Source organism: Arvicanthis niloticus, chromosome 14 (genome assembly GCF_011762505.2).
Source record: "Arvicanthis niloticus isolate mArvNil1 chromosome 14, mArvNil1.pat.X, whole genome shotgun sequence".
Lineage (NCBI taxonomy): Eukaryota > Metazoa > Chordata > Mammalia > Rodentia > Muridae > Arvicanthis > Arvicanthis niloticus.
This window is the reverse complement of record NC_047671.1, coordinates 62080522-62095656: the sequence shown is the minus strand read 5'-3', so window position 1 is coordinate 62095656 and position 15135 is coordinate 62080522. Positions and strand designations below refer to the sequence as shown.

General features: G+C 43.2%; 1 protein-coding gene across 8 annotated transcripts in view; it reads left to right on the top strand.

Moving 5' to 3' along the window:
* The window catches only part of Mocos (molybdenum cofactor sulfurase), a 45756-nt gene that overhangs the window by 19776 nt on the left and 10845 nt on the right, over positions 1–15135 (top strand). For 7 of the 8 annotated variants that reach the window (XR_013103811.1, XR_013103810.1, XR_013103812.1 and 4 more), the window contains 5 exons: positions 1511–1627; positions 4103–4531; positions 6270–6432; positions 9517–9595; positions 13185–13309. Coding sequence is in view for 4 of the 8 variants with exons in the window: in XM_076912887.1 (XP_076769002.1) it covers positions 1511–1627; positions 4103–4531; positions 6270–6432; positions 9517–9595; positions 13185–13309 (913 nt within the window). In the remaining 4 variants the exon portion in view is untranslated. The remainder of the gene's footprint in view (positions 1–1510; positions 1628–4102; positions 4532–6269; positions 6433–9516; positions 9596–13184; positions 13310–15135) is intronic. The other variant, XM_076912889.1, reaches the window with a different exon arrangement.

Genomic DNA, 15135 nt, shown 5'->3' with positions numbered 1-15135 from the left:
GTACTTAGGTAGAGAGAAAGAGTCAGGGAGCAGATGACAACAAGCAGATATGTCAGACCACATCACAGCATCTGTTGGCAGGAGGCAGAGCCCAGAGCCTCCTTTTATGTGTTTGTTTTGTTGTTTTTAAATAAGCATCACCAGGAATTCACCTAGCTTCAAAGAAGCCCTCACTTCTGCCTTCGTTTTTGCATGAAATGACTTTGAAGGCTCTGTGGGCTAGTTAAAAGTAGTTTCTGCCAGGTACCCTCTGCATGGATTTTCCCTCCAAATCAGGAAAGATGAAAACTGTCTTGCAGGTTGGGAAGGGCTAGAGTCGGATCGGACTCAGCTAAAGCTGGGAGACATTGCTTATTTCCCCTGAATGTCCCAGAATATGTGCATTTTTTGTTACACCTTAAATAAAGTCTATTTCTTACCATGGCATGGTGCTACTCTGGAGGCTGACTGAGCCCAGGAGTTTTGGACCAGTCATGGCCTCCAGGGGCAGCAGAGAGTCATAACACCTGGACTGAGTGAGCCCCCAATCCTAACTGACCCTAAAGTTGGAGAAATTTGAAAATGCATTTAGATGTCATATAACACCCATATGATGCTTGATTCAGGCTGTGAGCCAAGCTGGTGCTGCCCTTACTGGGGTCTTCTCTGTGGTCACAGCCCGTGGTGGCTGATGTGAAGGAGTTGACAATGGCCCCAGACCTGCTCGCTGTTCTGAGGCTCACTGGAAATACACAGGCTCTTAGTCTGAACTTGATATTTTCTCAAGTGCACTTCTGTAATTCAGCTGGATAAACTCCAGTTTCTAGAACACTTTAAAAATGTTGAATAAACCTGTAGATCCATATCTCAGCTACTTTCCTTGTCATGGTGATAAAATACTTGGCTAGGCTATTTCAGGGGATGGAAGTTCTTCTCACAGATTAAGGGATATGGTCCATCACTGAGATGGGGGATGGTGAGTCACAGATCCGTGGTGGCTGGGGTTTGTAACAGGGTAACCTCATGTCTGCACCATTCCGAGGAGGGAGGAAGGGCTGGATTAAAACTTCAAAGGCTCACATGTTAGTGGCCCACTTCCTCCAGTGAGGCCCCAGCTACCAAGGGTCCCACAAGTTCCCAGAACAGCACTAACAGCTGGGGACTAAGCGTTCAAGCACGTGAACAGTAATCCTATTTGAACCTAAAGTTGGAGAAATTTAATACTGGACTTAGATGTCATATAACACCCATATCATGCTTGAGACATAGGCTGTGAGCCAAGCTGGTGCTGCCCAGAACAGCACCTCACTGGGGTCTGCTGTGTGGTCACAGCCCATGTGAAGTATGTGAAGTAGCATTTTATATCTGCAGTATAGCAGCCATGGATTTTAGAGCAAGCATCCAGACTCACATCACCCACCATGTTTTGGTTAGGAAAGAGGTGTCCAATGCTGTTTCAGAATTCTGATCCAGGCAGTCATAGCAAAACTAGACACTTCTGATGTTGACTCCATGTCATCTTTCTCTCCAGGTGGACAAAATGGCTAGCCTGTACAACATCCACCTGAGGACTGGCTGCTTCTGTAACTTGGGGGCCTGCCAGAGGCACCTGGGGCTAACTGAAGAGATGGTTAAGAAACATTTTCAGGTCAGTACAAGACCCTGTAGGCCACACAGACTGCAGTCAGCAAGGCTGTGTGGAGGCTGGTCATTGATGGGTGGAGGCTGCCTCTTCAGGACCATCTTGCCAGGCCCGCTCCATGGATGGACTGAGAAGAAAAGGGGCTGAGAAAATAGAAAGAATGTGATGTTATTAGCCCTGTGGCAGTGTGCTTTGATTCATTTTTCACTTTGAAAGTAATTTTTAAAATTACATTATTGTTACATATGTGTATAGAGATCAGAGGACAACTTGCTGCAGCTGGCTAGGTCCTTTTCCTGGAGATCAAATCTAGGTTTTCAGGCTTGGTGCCAAGTGCCTTTACCCAACGAACAGTCTCAATGACCTGGGGTTAAAAATATAACGGAAGAGAGTTGTTAGTGGGAGACATTCAGCTACACACCCTCCCCACTCACTCCTCCTTGGGTACAGCTTCCCGACTTCCAACCACACTCAGCTTCCCTCCAGGCTGGGAGTGGGTGGGACTCTTCCGTGGCTCCAGGAGCCTCATGCTCCCTGCTTCTCCTGTGGTGGAGGTTTTTCACCCTGGGGACATAGGGACTGCTGTTTTGAACCATTTCACAGAATAGTTTCTCTCTTTTTTTTTTTTTTTTTTTTTTTTTTTTTTTTTTTTTTTTTTTTTTTTTTTCTGACAGAGCATCCAATGCAAATGACTCACCTGGAGTGAGCTCATGCTTTGCTCCTGGTTTCAGGGGTTCAGTCACTGTCACTTGGCCCCAGCGCTCAGGCAGACATCATGGTACAGGGAGTGTGGTGGAAGAGAGATGCTCATTGACAGGACAGTAAGGAGTATATAACAAGACAGGACTCCAAGCCCTCTGCAGCAGTGACCCTCTTCCTGCATGTGGGTCCCACCTCGCAATGTTTCCACAACTTCCCAAACTAGTGTCCACAGATGGGCGGCCAAGAGTCGAATATGAGCTTATGGTGTGTCTGTGGTGGGTATTTCATTTTCAAACCATAGCAAGTACTAAAGAGCCCTGTGCATTTTGCAATAGTCGCTAGTTTGAGTTTCTTTTTCTTGCCACTGTATATGGATGTGGTAAGTCCCAGTTAATAATAATAATAATAATAATTTATGTTTATAATAATAATTATTAATGTAACATATGTGTCTACATGATATGTAGACACTTGGGGCACATTGCACATGTGGAAGGTTAGAGAACAACCTTCCACCTTTGCAAAGATTCCAGGGTCAAACTCAGGTCGCCAGGATTGTGTGGCAAGAGCCATCTCTCCAGCTTCTGAGCTAGGTTTTATTTTAAAAAAACAGAATGGGTCTACTATTGGTAGGTCGAACATGCCCCAGTCAAGATAGTCAAGTATCTATGAGTATATGGGCAGCACAAACTGTACTTGTTAAAGGCTTATAAAAAGAGCTTACAGGCACTGGAGAGATGGTCCGGTAGTTAAAAGCATTGACTGCTCTTCCAGACGACCTAGGTTCAAATCCCAGCACCCACCTGGCAGCTCACAACTGTCTGTAACTCAAAGATCTGACACCCTCACACAGACATACATGCAAGCAAAACACCAATGCATTATATATATATGTTTGAAAACACAAAGTTGGTTGGGTGGGGGAGGAGGAGTGGCTATGAGAGGAGCTGGGGGTGGGTATGATTATGTTCAAAATATATTGTACAAAATTCTCAAAGAACTAATCAAAATGAGAAAAATATCATCTCTGAGAGAGAAAGGAAGAGACAGGAGACAGGAAGAAAGAGGAAGGAAGGAGAGATGGAGAAAAGGAGAGAAAGAGAAGGCAGCAAGACCTACAGAACTCAGAGCTGGCAGCTCTGGCCATGGTTTTGGATGGTGATGGAAGGCTATGTCTCATCTCTGTGAATGCTGGCCTGGAGTAAGGAGGTGTTCTGAGCATCTAATGTACATACTGCCTGTCACCAACACCACACTAGGCAGCTGGGCTTGGAGATGGAGTGCCCCCTGCCTTTCCCATCCTGGCAGGGTACTGGAGCTGACCTGGGTCTTCAAGGGCCATGGGCTGGTTTTGTGGGCCTTTCTCCTCTCCAAGGGACTGCTGTCAGGATGCCAGTTTCCCTCTGAGTTTGTTTGAGGGAGGCCAGTTGGTGTTCTGTCTTAGCCTGAGAACACTGTGAAGTTGAGCCTTTGGTGCTTATGAATCTTTGATCTGTCTGATGAGCCCTCTGGGAAAATGTTCTTCATGAAGCATTGCTATTAATCTCTTTAAAGGCCCTTGAGCTTGGCATCAGCTCCAACTCAGAGCTGATTAAAGTGAAACCCAGGCAGTGAGTCTCTGGGTCTGCAGAGTAGGAATGGTTTCTCAGATATCCAGCAATTCTGTCTTTCTGAGTTTATTTTAAAATAAATACAATTAATTTTTAAAATACTTCCCCCCCCCCCCAATTTATCCATGAAGCATGATCCTGGCTGATGTATCTAACTGATTGATTCTAGGCTGGTCATGTCTGTGGGGATGATGTTGACATTATAGATGGACGACCCACCGGCTCCGTGAGGATTTCCTTCGGATACATGTCCACACTAGAAGATGCCCAGGCCTTTCTCAGGTTCATCAGTGCTATCTACCTTCGCTCACCTGGCGGCCAGCCTGTTCCTCGAGCCAGCACCAGTGAGGCTGGAGTCTTATCCTCAAAGAGTGACTGTCAGTCACCTCAGGAAGAAGGTTCCTGCACAGACCCTGCAGTTTGCAATGGTTTGGATCCTGACACAAATACCACAGACTTGCACCTGTGTCTGAGCAGAGCCAGCAGCATCCAGCAGACCCCTCAAGAGAAAGCTGCAGCTATCCTGAATGGGGACCTTGGGCCCCACATTGTCACCAACATTTACCTCTACCCCATCAAATCCTGTGCTGCGGTTGAGGTAAGGGCTTTACAGAAATGGCTGCTTTGTTCCTTTCTCTGAGCACTGTTTCCCCCCTTCTATTTTTGATGAAGCATATAGCTTTAATTTTTTTTTTTTTAACAAAAGCAAAAGCAGGCAAAATCAAACCAAATGCCAGAATGTTGTCTTTTGGAGAGCCCTTTCCTTCTTGGTAGGAGTGAGCTTTTAAATATGACGCTGCTTACAGGGACACACCTTTCTGTGTGTATACAGTTGTACGTGTGTTTGGAAAAGTATGTACGTGTGTACGAATGCATGTGGAGCCCAGAGGATGATGTTAGACATCATTCCTTTGGTGTCTTCATCTTGTTTGTTGAGACTGAGTCTCTCACTGATCTGGATCTCTTAGTAGGCTCAATTGCTAGCCAGCTGGACTCAGTCATTTTCCTGTCTTCACCTCCGCAGTGCTGGGATTACAAGTACACGCCACCACACCTAAGTTACACAGGTCCTGGGGACCTAATGCAGTTTGCTTGCATAGCTAAGACTTCACCAACTGAGCTCCCTCTCTGGCCTAGGTCTATCTGAGTTGCAAATAAATACCTAGTGGCTGTATCAGTTGACGGTGACTGCACCTGGATGGATTGGCTTTTTGCTGAATCATTTGATATGCCTTGTTTCATCTGACCCCTAAAATGACTGCATGAGAGGGATAGTAACATTATCCCTAGTTCCTCATCATACAGCCCAGTGGAGTGGGGTCAAACACCTTGTCTAGACCACCTGCAAAAGGATTTGTATGTGGGTTTGCTTATACAGGTCCCTGCTCTCCTGTGATTTCTCTGCTCCATCTTCCCTGTGGAAATAAACTGCAGTGGGTCATTTTGATCCATTGAGTTTAGCATTAATGGAGCCAACCAGTGAGAGCCCTCAAATATTAGGAAAAACTGCAGCTGTAACTTGCTAAGCAACACAACATAGCAACTATTCATGGAGCACTTACATTGTACTAGGCAATGTAGGTAACTTAGAGATGGAAGATTTTACAGGGGGATGTGCATAGAATATATGCAAACACTATGGGTTACATAAGAAAGATTTCAACATCCATAAGATCTGGGTGTTTTTAGGGGATCCTGGAAGTAATCTTTTGTAGATACTGAATTATGTCACACACCTGCAAACATGCTGTTTGGGTGATCCTTGCATGGGGGGCAGGTGGCTTGCCTTGGCTGGCAGCCAGCCTTGTTATCTAAAAGACTGTCTTCCTTGTGGCGGCCAACCCGAGGTTGCAAGGATTCCCGACTCCCGAGTTTCTTGGATGGCACAATCTCTGGCTCCTTATAAGGCATATAGAATCATGGCTGTTTATTGGCCTGTTTTCCAGGGTGATTCTGTGGGAGCCTGGAGGTGAAATGTCTCCCATGGGCTCATGTAACACTTCATCACCAGTTGGTGGCGCTGTTTTAGGACACTGCAGGGTCTTTGGGAGGTCGTTTCAAACTGAAAAAAGTAGATTTTGAGATTTACAGCTCAACTCTTCTTCCATCTCTTCATTGCCTGCTGGCCTGTGGAGATATGAGTGAGCAGCTCACACTTGTGCTGCCACAGGCTCAAGCCGTTCCCACCACCATGCTTTCCCCATCATGATGGGTTGTGCCCTCAAACCATAAGCCAAAACAAACTATTCATCCTTGACATTGCTTCCATAAGTCTTTGATGTAATGATATGAATAATTTTGAGGCGCCTTGACCTAAATCTTCTGCTTTTGTTTAGGTGACCAAGTGGCCTGTGGGGAGCCAAGGGCTGCTGTATGACCGGAGCTGGATGGTTGTGAATCACAATGGCATTTGCCTGAGTCAGAAGCAGGAGCCGCGGCTCTGCCTGATCCAGCCCTTCATCGACCTGCAGCAGAGAATCATGGTCATCAAAGCAGAAGGTGTGAAATGATTCATTTCCACAGAGAGACCACTGGGGCAGCTTCTGTTCTCAGATTAAAAAGCAAAACAAAAACCCAGTGGCCTCTCTTCTACCAAATGTTAGCATTATCTTCAAGTAGATGAAACCATGTCCAGGAGAGACAACAGAAAGGTAGTTTTCTTTTTATTTGGGTGAATTTGTCAGAAGTAAGGGGATAAAAGCCTGGGACCTTAGGGTTCTCGGAACTTGCATTCTTTCTCCTTACCCATCATGCTTTGTGTTTTACGCTTTGGTCTTTCCTCTTGAACACACATAGGAGAGCTCTGTCCAGTGACTTTCTAAGATGCCACATGGGGGTGTTCAGCATCTATACTGTACAGTTGGCAGCCGCTGGTCATATGTGGCCATTGAATCCTCAAAATGTGCCCAGCAGACACTTAGACTTGAATTTCAAAACTTATTAAAATTTAATTCATCTAGATAGCTACACATTCATCTAAATGGCTTCAGTGTTTGCCAACATAGAGGCAGAAATTAATACACAGCTATGCCATCCAGTTTAGACAACATTTAACATTTGGCTTAGTTTCTTAAGATTCTTTCCTGTATTTTTTTTCCTTATAAAAATCATTGTGTGTGGGTGAGTGTGGGTGCACATGTGCTATGGCATGTATGTGGACATCACAGAACCACTTTTAGGGAGTCAGTTCTCTCTTTCCACATTGTCTTTGAGACAAGGTCTCTCTTGTTTTTGCTGTTGTGCTGTGTACTCCAAGCTAGCTGGAACTTGAGCTTTCTATTCTCCTGTTTCTGACTCCCATCTCACTGGGAGTGTGCTGAGATTACAGAGGCATCCCACCATATCTAGCTTTTTATGTATCCTCTCAGGATTGAACTCAAGTCATCAGATGTATTTTAGGCACTTTTATCCACTGAGCCAATGGTAAGGTGATAACCATTACATATATGTAATATGTAAATATAATATATAGCATATATAATATATAGCATATAACATACAGTAGATAATAAACAATAAACAACACATCATATAATCTATATTATGTAAAGTAAATATAATATATAAATATAATATATTTATAATTAAAATATATTTTGTATATTATATATTTATATATTATATAATATAAGTATGTTATATTTATATCATTTATATAAAGTCTATAACATATATTATATAAGTTATATATAATTATATATGTTTATATATTATGTATTATATATATAAGTTATATATTCTCTACAGATCTCTGGGGTCTTTCCCCTCCCCACTTGTAGAATATCTTGGTTTCTACCCAACTGTGGTTGAACTTTTATGATGTTCTACAACCATGTCTTCATGCCTTTGTTTTTTGCCTGTATTTTTTCTGGTTCCATGGTTAAGTTTTCTTTAAACCAATAGGTAATATTTCTAAAGTTCCGAAGTGAATACTGATATTGAGCCTTTGTTCGACTGTAAGAATTTTAATACATGTGCACATTTGCGTAACCACCCCCTACAACTCAAGTACAAAACATCATCATTCCAGGGGAGCTCATGTGCCACCCCTGCTGTCGGTTTTTTTTTCTGCAACCTTCGTGTCTGTCTGGTGAGCAAAGAGTCTGTAGAATCAAGGGCGTCTGTAGTATGTGAACTTCAGTGACCGTTCCCTTCACTGAGCATGATGGTTTTGAGATCTACCTAAGTCCTGCACGTAACATGATAAGTAGCTGCGTGTTACTGAGAAGTGTGTCTGAGTGTGAATTAGGAAGGTGCATGCATCCATGGTTCTCTGAAGGGCATCTCAGTTGCTGCTGATTTTGATTTTTGTTTATTTGCTTAGTACTTTTAGATAGAATGGCACGTTTAAAAAGCAAGTCTCTCTTGCTCAAGCCTCATGTTTTCCAGTGTCCTGAGTGACACTCCAAATACACCTTGTCTTCTATAAGACATAATGAGATCTAAGCTACCAATGGACTGAAAAGTCCTGAGTACCGTGGCTGCCTGAGTCCTCTCTGCTCTGTCATGGAAGAGCTTCCTGTAGCTGCAGCTTCCCTCTCTCACCAAGGTACTTTGATAGCATGGGGCAAGCAATAGTAAGCCCTGTTGGAAGGCTCACTTTCCACCTTTTCTTGCGGGCACAGTGCTTTTGCTCGTGTGCTGTTCTGTTGTCCTTTCCTCTCTGTCTTGGGGTCCAGCTCTTCTCTAGACAAGTGGCCTTGGAGGACCCTTGACACAAACATGCTTGGGTCTCATCATCTGTTAATGTGATATGCTGTGTTAGTAGGTTATCCTGTCTGGAATTATCCTTCTGCCTTGAGAAAAAAAATAGTATGTGGTGATATGTCTTAATGTTTTGCTGGGTTTGATTAGATAGTATCATGTTGAGTATTTCTTTTTATTAGTGATATTGGAGTATGGCTTTCTTTTTTGTATACCTTTTGTTCAAGTTCATGTACCCAGGATACTAATATGTTTTTATTTAATCTATTATACATGTATGTTAGTCCTGTATGTATATGGTGTATATAACAATTGAATTTGGAATCTCTTTCCAATCCCATAAGTGCAACTTTTAAAAAGCGATAATGATTGTTGATGCATGACTAATCTGATTCTGGAAATACACATTCTCTGTCAGTATCTTTACAGTATCATCCTGTCTATTTCTCTCATCCAAGTGCCAACCAGGCCTGACCCTGCTGAGCTTCCTAGACCAGATGAAATCAGATGCGTTTGGGGCAGTATGACAACCTACTTGTCTGTTTCTAAAGGCTTTAAGGTAGCTTTGAGAACAATGACTTCAAAAAGTGGATTCATAGAGCAGAGGAATCTGTGGAAGATACCTGTAAAGGGTCCTGGGGACTGTGGGTGTGATGGCCCCGTCTAGATATCACACCAGGAAGCTCTTTGAAACACACACTGTGGTGCTGATACTGAGGAAGAAAGTCTCTTTGCTATTAGCTTCTAAGAGACTGCCACTTTTCATCTAACCAAATTCCAGTGTCACGAAAATTGATGTGTTTCCTAACAATGAACATTCACTTGTGCAGTCATCTGTGCTGTGTGATGCTCAGTTTGCTTCTCCCTTCTGTTCATTAGGGATGGAGCCTATACAGGTGCCTCTTGAGGAAGACGGTGAACAGACCCAGATTTGCCAAAGCAGAGTGTGTGCAGACAGGTGAGGCATGGAAGCATGTACCACTCTTGGCTCTGTGGACACAGTGGCCGAGAGGGAGGAGAGAGCTTCGCCCTATACAGTTATCTCCTTACAACTTCTACTCTGCTGTGCACTCTACCCCAACCACACAGGCTTCCTGCCCAATCAGTACGCTCCATTTTCAAGTCTGTGTTTTCTGTTCCCTCTGCCTGTCCTGCTCCTCCCTACTTACGACTCCCAAGGACTTCTCCTGCCCTCACCCGTCTCATTCTCAGCAGTAATGTTTTAGCATCTGTATCCCTTGTGACCTAAATATAACCTATTTCCAAAAACATGGAATAATAAATTTTCCAATAATGAAAAGCCTGTCCCAGCAAATACCAACCAATCTTCTCCCTTAATAAAATATGTAACTACAGACAGTTCACTAGAGATTTATGTGTAATAGGCAGGAGCTGGGAGACAGCTAGGTCAATAAAGTTGACAGTCAAGCAGGAGGAAAAATCTGTGTGTAATGTTATACCCTTGTAATCCCAGCATGGGGGAGGAGGAGACAGGTGATCCTTGGGGGTTTGCTGGCCAGCCAGCCTAGCCACACGGATAAGCCCAGGTTCCAGGAGAGACTCTGATATAGGAAGTGTGGGAGTGGAGGATGACTCAGTGGTTAAGAAACTTGCTGCTTCTCTAGAGAACGTGGCTTTGGTTCCCAGCACTTACATGATGATTTAAAACCATCTATAACTCCAGTTGCAGGGTATCTGACATCTTCTTCTAAGTGTGGCAGGGACCAGGTATTGCACACACATGCATTCAGGTAAAATGCTGATATTTATAAAATACATCTTAAAAAGAGACATACAGTTAATGAACTGATGTTTTGAAGGAATGAAAGGTGGACAGCTCCTGAGGAATGATACCCATATTTGGCCTCTGACCTCCCACATACACACACGTGCCGATGCACCTGGACACAGATGTGCACCCCCACATGTGACCATGAATACACACTCACCCATCCCCCACCCCATACCTTCTACACTATGGATTATTTATTAGTTAATGCAAACCTTTGGATGGAAGGAAACACAGGTATGTTCAGTAGATAGTAGGACTGCAGAAGTAGATACGTTTCCCTCGGCAACTGCTGTAGATTCAGTCACCTAAGTCATGATGCGACTTGCTAAAGGTGTAACTTTAGCAACTGAACTGAGCCCGAGTGTCTGGGTCAGTTACTTTTTTCAGTGCTGTGACCTAATACTTAGGAAGAGCTTCTCAGTGGGGGAGGGTTAATTTTGGCTCGTGGTTTGAGGGTTCAGTCCCCCATGATTGGGAAGGAATGGTATCAGGAATGGCTGCTGGCTATAAAATCCAGTCTTCTCCTATCTCCCTTTAGACAGCCTAGGATACAGCCCATGGGGTTGATGATACCCACAGTCAAGGTGTGTCTTCCTTACCTCAGTTGGCCCTATCTGAAAGCATCTTCACAGAAACTCTCACAGGCATGCCCAAAGGTGTGCCCCTAATTTTCTAGTGTTTTCAATCCAATCAATGTGTCAATCAGAGTCAACCACAGAGCTCCCAAGAGACAGACAGGGATCCCTTTGAAGCCTTTCCCTCTAGGAAAGAAAAAAAAACAAACCATGTTAATGTAATGCTTATGCCCAACAGAATGTCTGTCATCTTCAAGGCTGAAGTGTTAAACAGAGCTACATCTTCTTGCTAGTAGTATCTGTACCAATTTTTTTACAGTTTTAACAATTTAAATATTCATTCCAGTACATTTTTTACTGGGACAATGAATTTTGGGTAAACGTTTTCCCACATTGCTCTAAACAAACCTTCTGACAGAAAGAAATACACACACGCACACGCACACACACACATTATTTCCCTATTTATTTATTTGTGTGTGTGTGTGTGTGTGTGTGTGTGTGTGTGGAGGGGTGCATGTCCCATAGCTGTGTGTGAAGGTCAGAGGAAAACTCGTAGGCATTGGTTTTCTTCCATTACCATGTGGGTGCTGGGGATTGACTCAGGTCATCGTGCATGGCAGTGAGGGCCTAACCCCCTGAGAGGGCTTGCCTGTCTAGGATATGTGCAGGCATTTACTTGGTCATACGTAAATTTCACTTGGCTGCATCTGAGACAGACACAGTGTTAATAATGCTTCCCAGATGACTGGAGGTCAGAGGCACTTCTGCTCAGAACCATGGGTCCATAGTGATGGCTGTGACCTTGGTGTGTTCTCTGAAAGCACAGGGGTTAGTGCCACAAATTGGCTTCTCGGTCCCAGGTCCTTCCAGAAAGGAGCCAGCTATTTTCCCCAGGAAAATTAAAGTTTTCAGCAATATCTACTTTGTAACCTAAGGTATTATGATCCCATAAGATGTGACCTTGAATCTTTACCTTATACATTTAAGAAGATTCTGGAGTATCTTTGAGTTTTACTTTATGCATCTGTGTGTTTAGTTTCCATGTATGTACGTGCACATTGTGTGTTCCTGGTGCCCTCAGATGTCAGAAGAAGCATCACCCCCTTTCCTCCCATCCCCCTGCCCTGAGCTGGGGCTACAGACAGTGATGAGCTGCCATAGAAGCTCTAAAAACTGAACTCAGGTCCTCTAGAAGAACAACAGCACTTAACAACTGAGCTATTTCTCCAGCCCGAGATTCTGCAATTTTAAAACACCAGATCAACAGATTTGCTTACACATCATTACTTCATAGTCTCAGCATTATTTTTTTGTGAATGAGACACATCAGCCCATGTGATCTGGCTGTGAGAGAAAACATTCCAACAGACCCATTATAAAAATCAGGACCCGAGGCCTGGAGAGATGGCTCAGCCTGCTCCACAGCAACCACATTGTGGCTCACAACCATCTATCCTGGGATCTGCTGCCCTCTTCTGGCATACATATGTACAGATAGAGCATTCACATAAATAAATCTTGTAAAAAACCAAAACAAAACAGGACATGATTCTGGGTTCAAGGCCTTATTAATACAAAATATCATGCTAGAAGTCTCAAAGTCTGATCTATAAATTCCCAGTGTCAGTAATTAATTCAAAGAGGGTCTTCAGGAGGCTATGTGAAGTTTTTTTTTGTTTTTTGTTTGTTTGTTTTTGTTTTTGAGACAGGGTTTCTCTGTGTAGCCCTGGCTGTCCTGGAACTCACTCTGTAGACCAGGCTGGCCTCGAACTCAGAAATCTGCCTGCCTCTGCCTCCCAAATGCTGGGATTAAAGCCATGCGCCACCACTAAAGCACATGATCTTTTATTTTATTTTATTTATTTATTTATTTATTTATTTATTTATTTATTTATTTATTTTTTGGCTATGTGAAGTTTTAGCTCAGATCTGAAAGCCTCCCATGGGCCCCGCATGGGCCTCAGATTTTCCTAGACCTGGGAGAGATCTCTGGAGTTCTCCAAGCTGTTAGCTTCAGGCTGCCTGGTAGTGGGGACTTGGCAACACTTTATTTTGTGTTATCTTATTTTAATTTGCGTATTTGATGTTTGAATAATTGTTCAAAGAGTTGTGACATAAAATTTATTTATTTATTTATTTATTTATTTATTTTTTATTTATTTATTTATTTTGGCCAGGGTAAATACTTATGATTGTGGAGAAAATGTTTCAAGATGGCTGTCAAAGTTTTTTGGCCACCAGTGTCATTTAATCAAGCAAAGTCCACACTTCCAGCGAAATGCAAAGAAGACACCTAGAAAAGGTATCACATTGGGATAGGTGTTAGGTTACTCTGCATGTCACACCCAGCCCAGAAAAGGGATTCACAGGGCACCTGGCTCCTGACTTCATCTTGTGACTACAGGACACACTGTAAGGTTCTAAGCTGGGAGTTTTGTGACCTGCCTTGAGTGTTGGGGTACACCTTATAGTAAGAAACATGGGGACATAGAACCACAGCTGGCACTCCTGGATGCAGCAATGATGGTGGGCACAGAGGAGAGACCAGGCTTGTGGTTGCACAAATGGAATCGGAACAGGATAACGATAGGCTTATGATTGCTTCCAGGATACCATTCCCAGAGCAAAGTACTCTGGATCTAGCTGGCCTTACACCAATTCTGTGGTTGAAGATTTTAGGGGAAAAGAATTAAGTTTCATTATTCCCCAGAGTATTTTTACATTTTTTAATCGAAATTTTCGAAGGAGTTTAAATAGTTGCAAAAGATAGTATCTGCAGAACACTTTATTTTTATTTTGTGTGCGTGGGTGTTTTGCTTGTACATATGTCTGTGCACCAAGTGAATGCAGTGCCCTTAGGGCCAGACATGGGAATCAGATCCTCTGGAACTGGCATTATAGACAGTTGTTAGCCACTGTGTGAGCGTTGGGAACTGATCCTGGGTCCTCTGGAGGAAGAACAGCTAGTGCTGAGACATCCCTGCTGCCCTGCAGCACATTTTATCCAATGTTATTTTGAGTTAAAATATGTACAGGATTCTTTCCAACTTGTCCATGGCTATTTCTGTGATATAGTGCTGTGATAATCATCTTATGCCATATCGATTTAAATTTCATGAGTTTTCACTAAAATACATGTGACTATGTGAGCTGATATCTGTGTACGTGTGTATACGTAGCATATATATGTATATAGTGTTTTTTAAATGTGTATATGATGTGTGTTTGTGTGTATGTGTGTGGTGTGGTATATATGGCTTGTGTATGGTATAAGTGTATATGTATGATATGTGGGCATGATATATGTGTATGTGTGTATGGTATGTGTGGATGCGTGCATGTGTGCCTTGCTTGAAGCAGAATTTCTGGCTCACTGATACATATACTAGATTAGATGAACCTCAAGCTCTTAGTGTAAACACAGGCTTTTCTACCCGAGCCCTAGTTCCCAAATAACAACTCGGTGGCCTATTATGTAATGCCTCCAAGTCCAGGGGGGGGAATCTTTCCACCTCACCACTTCCCAGAGTTCTCCTTTCTCTGCCAGATGTCCCACCTTCTAATCCTGCCTCATCTTATTGGCCATCAGATTTTTATTGACAGTTGATAAAGTACACAAGAGATTATCCCTACATCCTAGGAATTCTCCTGGTTCCATCTCCCATATCACCTTAGGTGTACAGAAATTACAAATGCATGGTACTGCATCTAGTGCTGCATAGCTCCTGACAATCTGAGCTTTTGCTGTCATGCCCGCATGGCAACCAGTTTATCCATTGAGCCATCTCCCCAGCCCGTGTGCATGTCTTTTGTTTTGTTTTTGTTCTTTCAGGACAGGATTTCTCTGTGTAGCCCTGGCTGTCCTAGAACTAGCTCTTTAGGTCAGGCTAGCCTTGAACTCAGAGGTTTGCCTACCTTTGTCTCTCTGTCCCTTGGGTGCTGAGATTACAAGTGTGCCACCATGCCTGGCATTTGAATTCTTTCCTTTTCCTTTCAAGCTTGTATTTCATTTCTCCTTCAGTAGAATCTTGTCAGAGCTGTTTTATGCATAGAACTCTCTTTCTGGTTATTCTCTCACATGTTCATAAAACTAAAATAATTATAAATTGAAACATATAAGAAGATTAT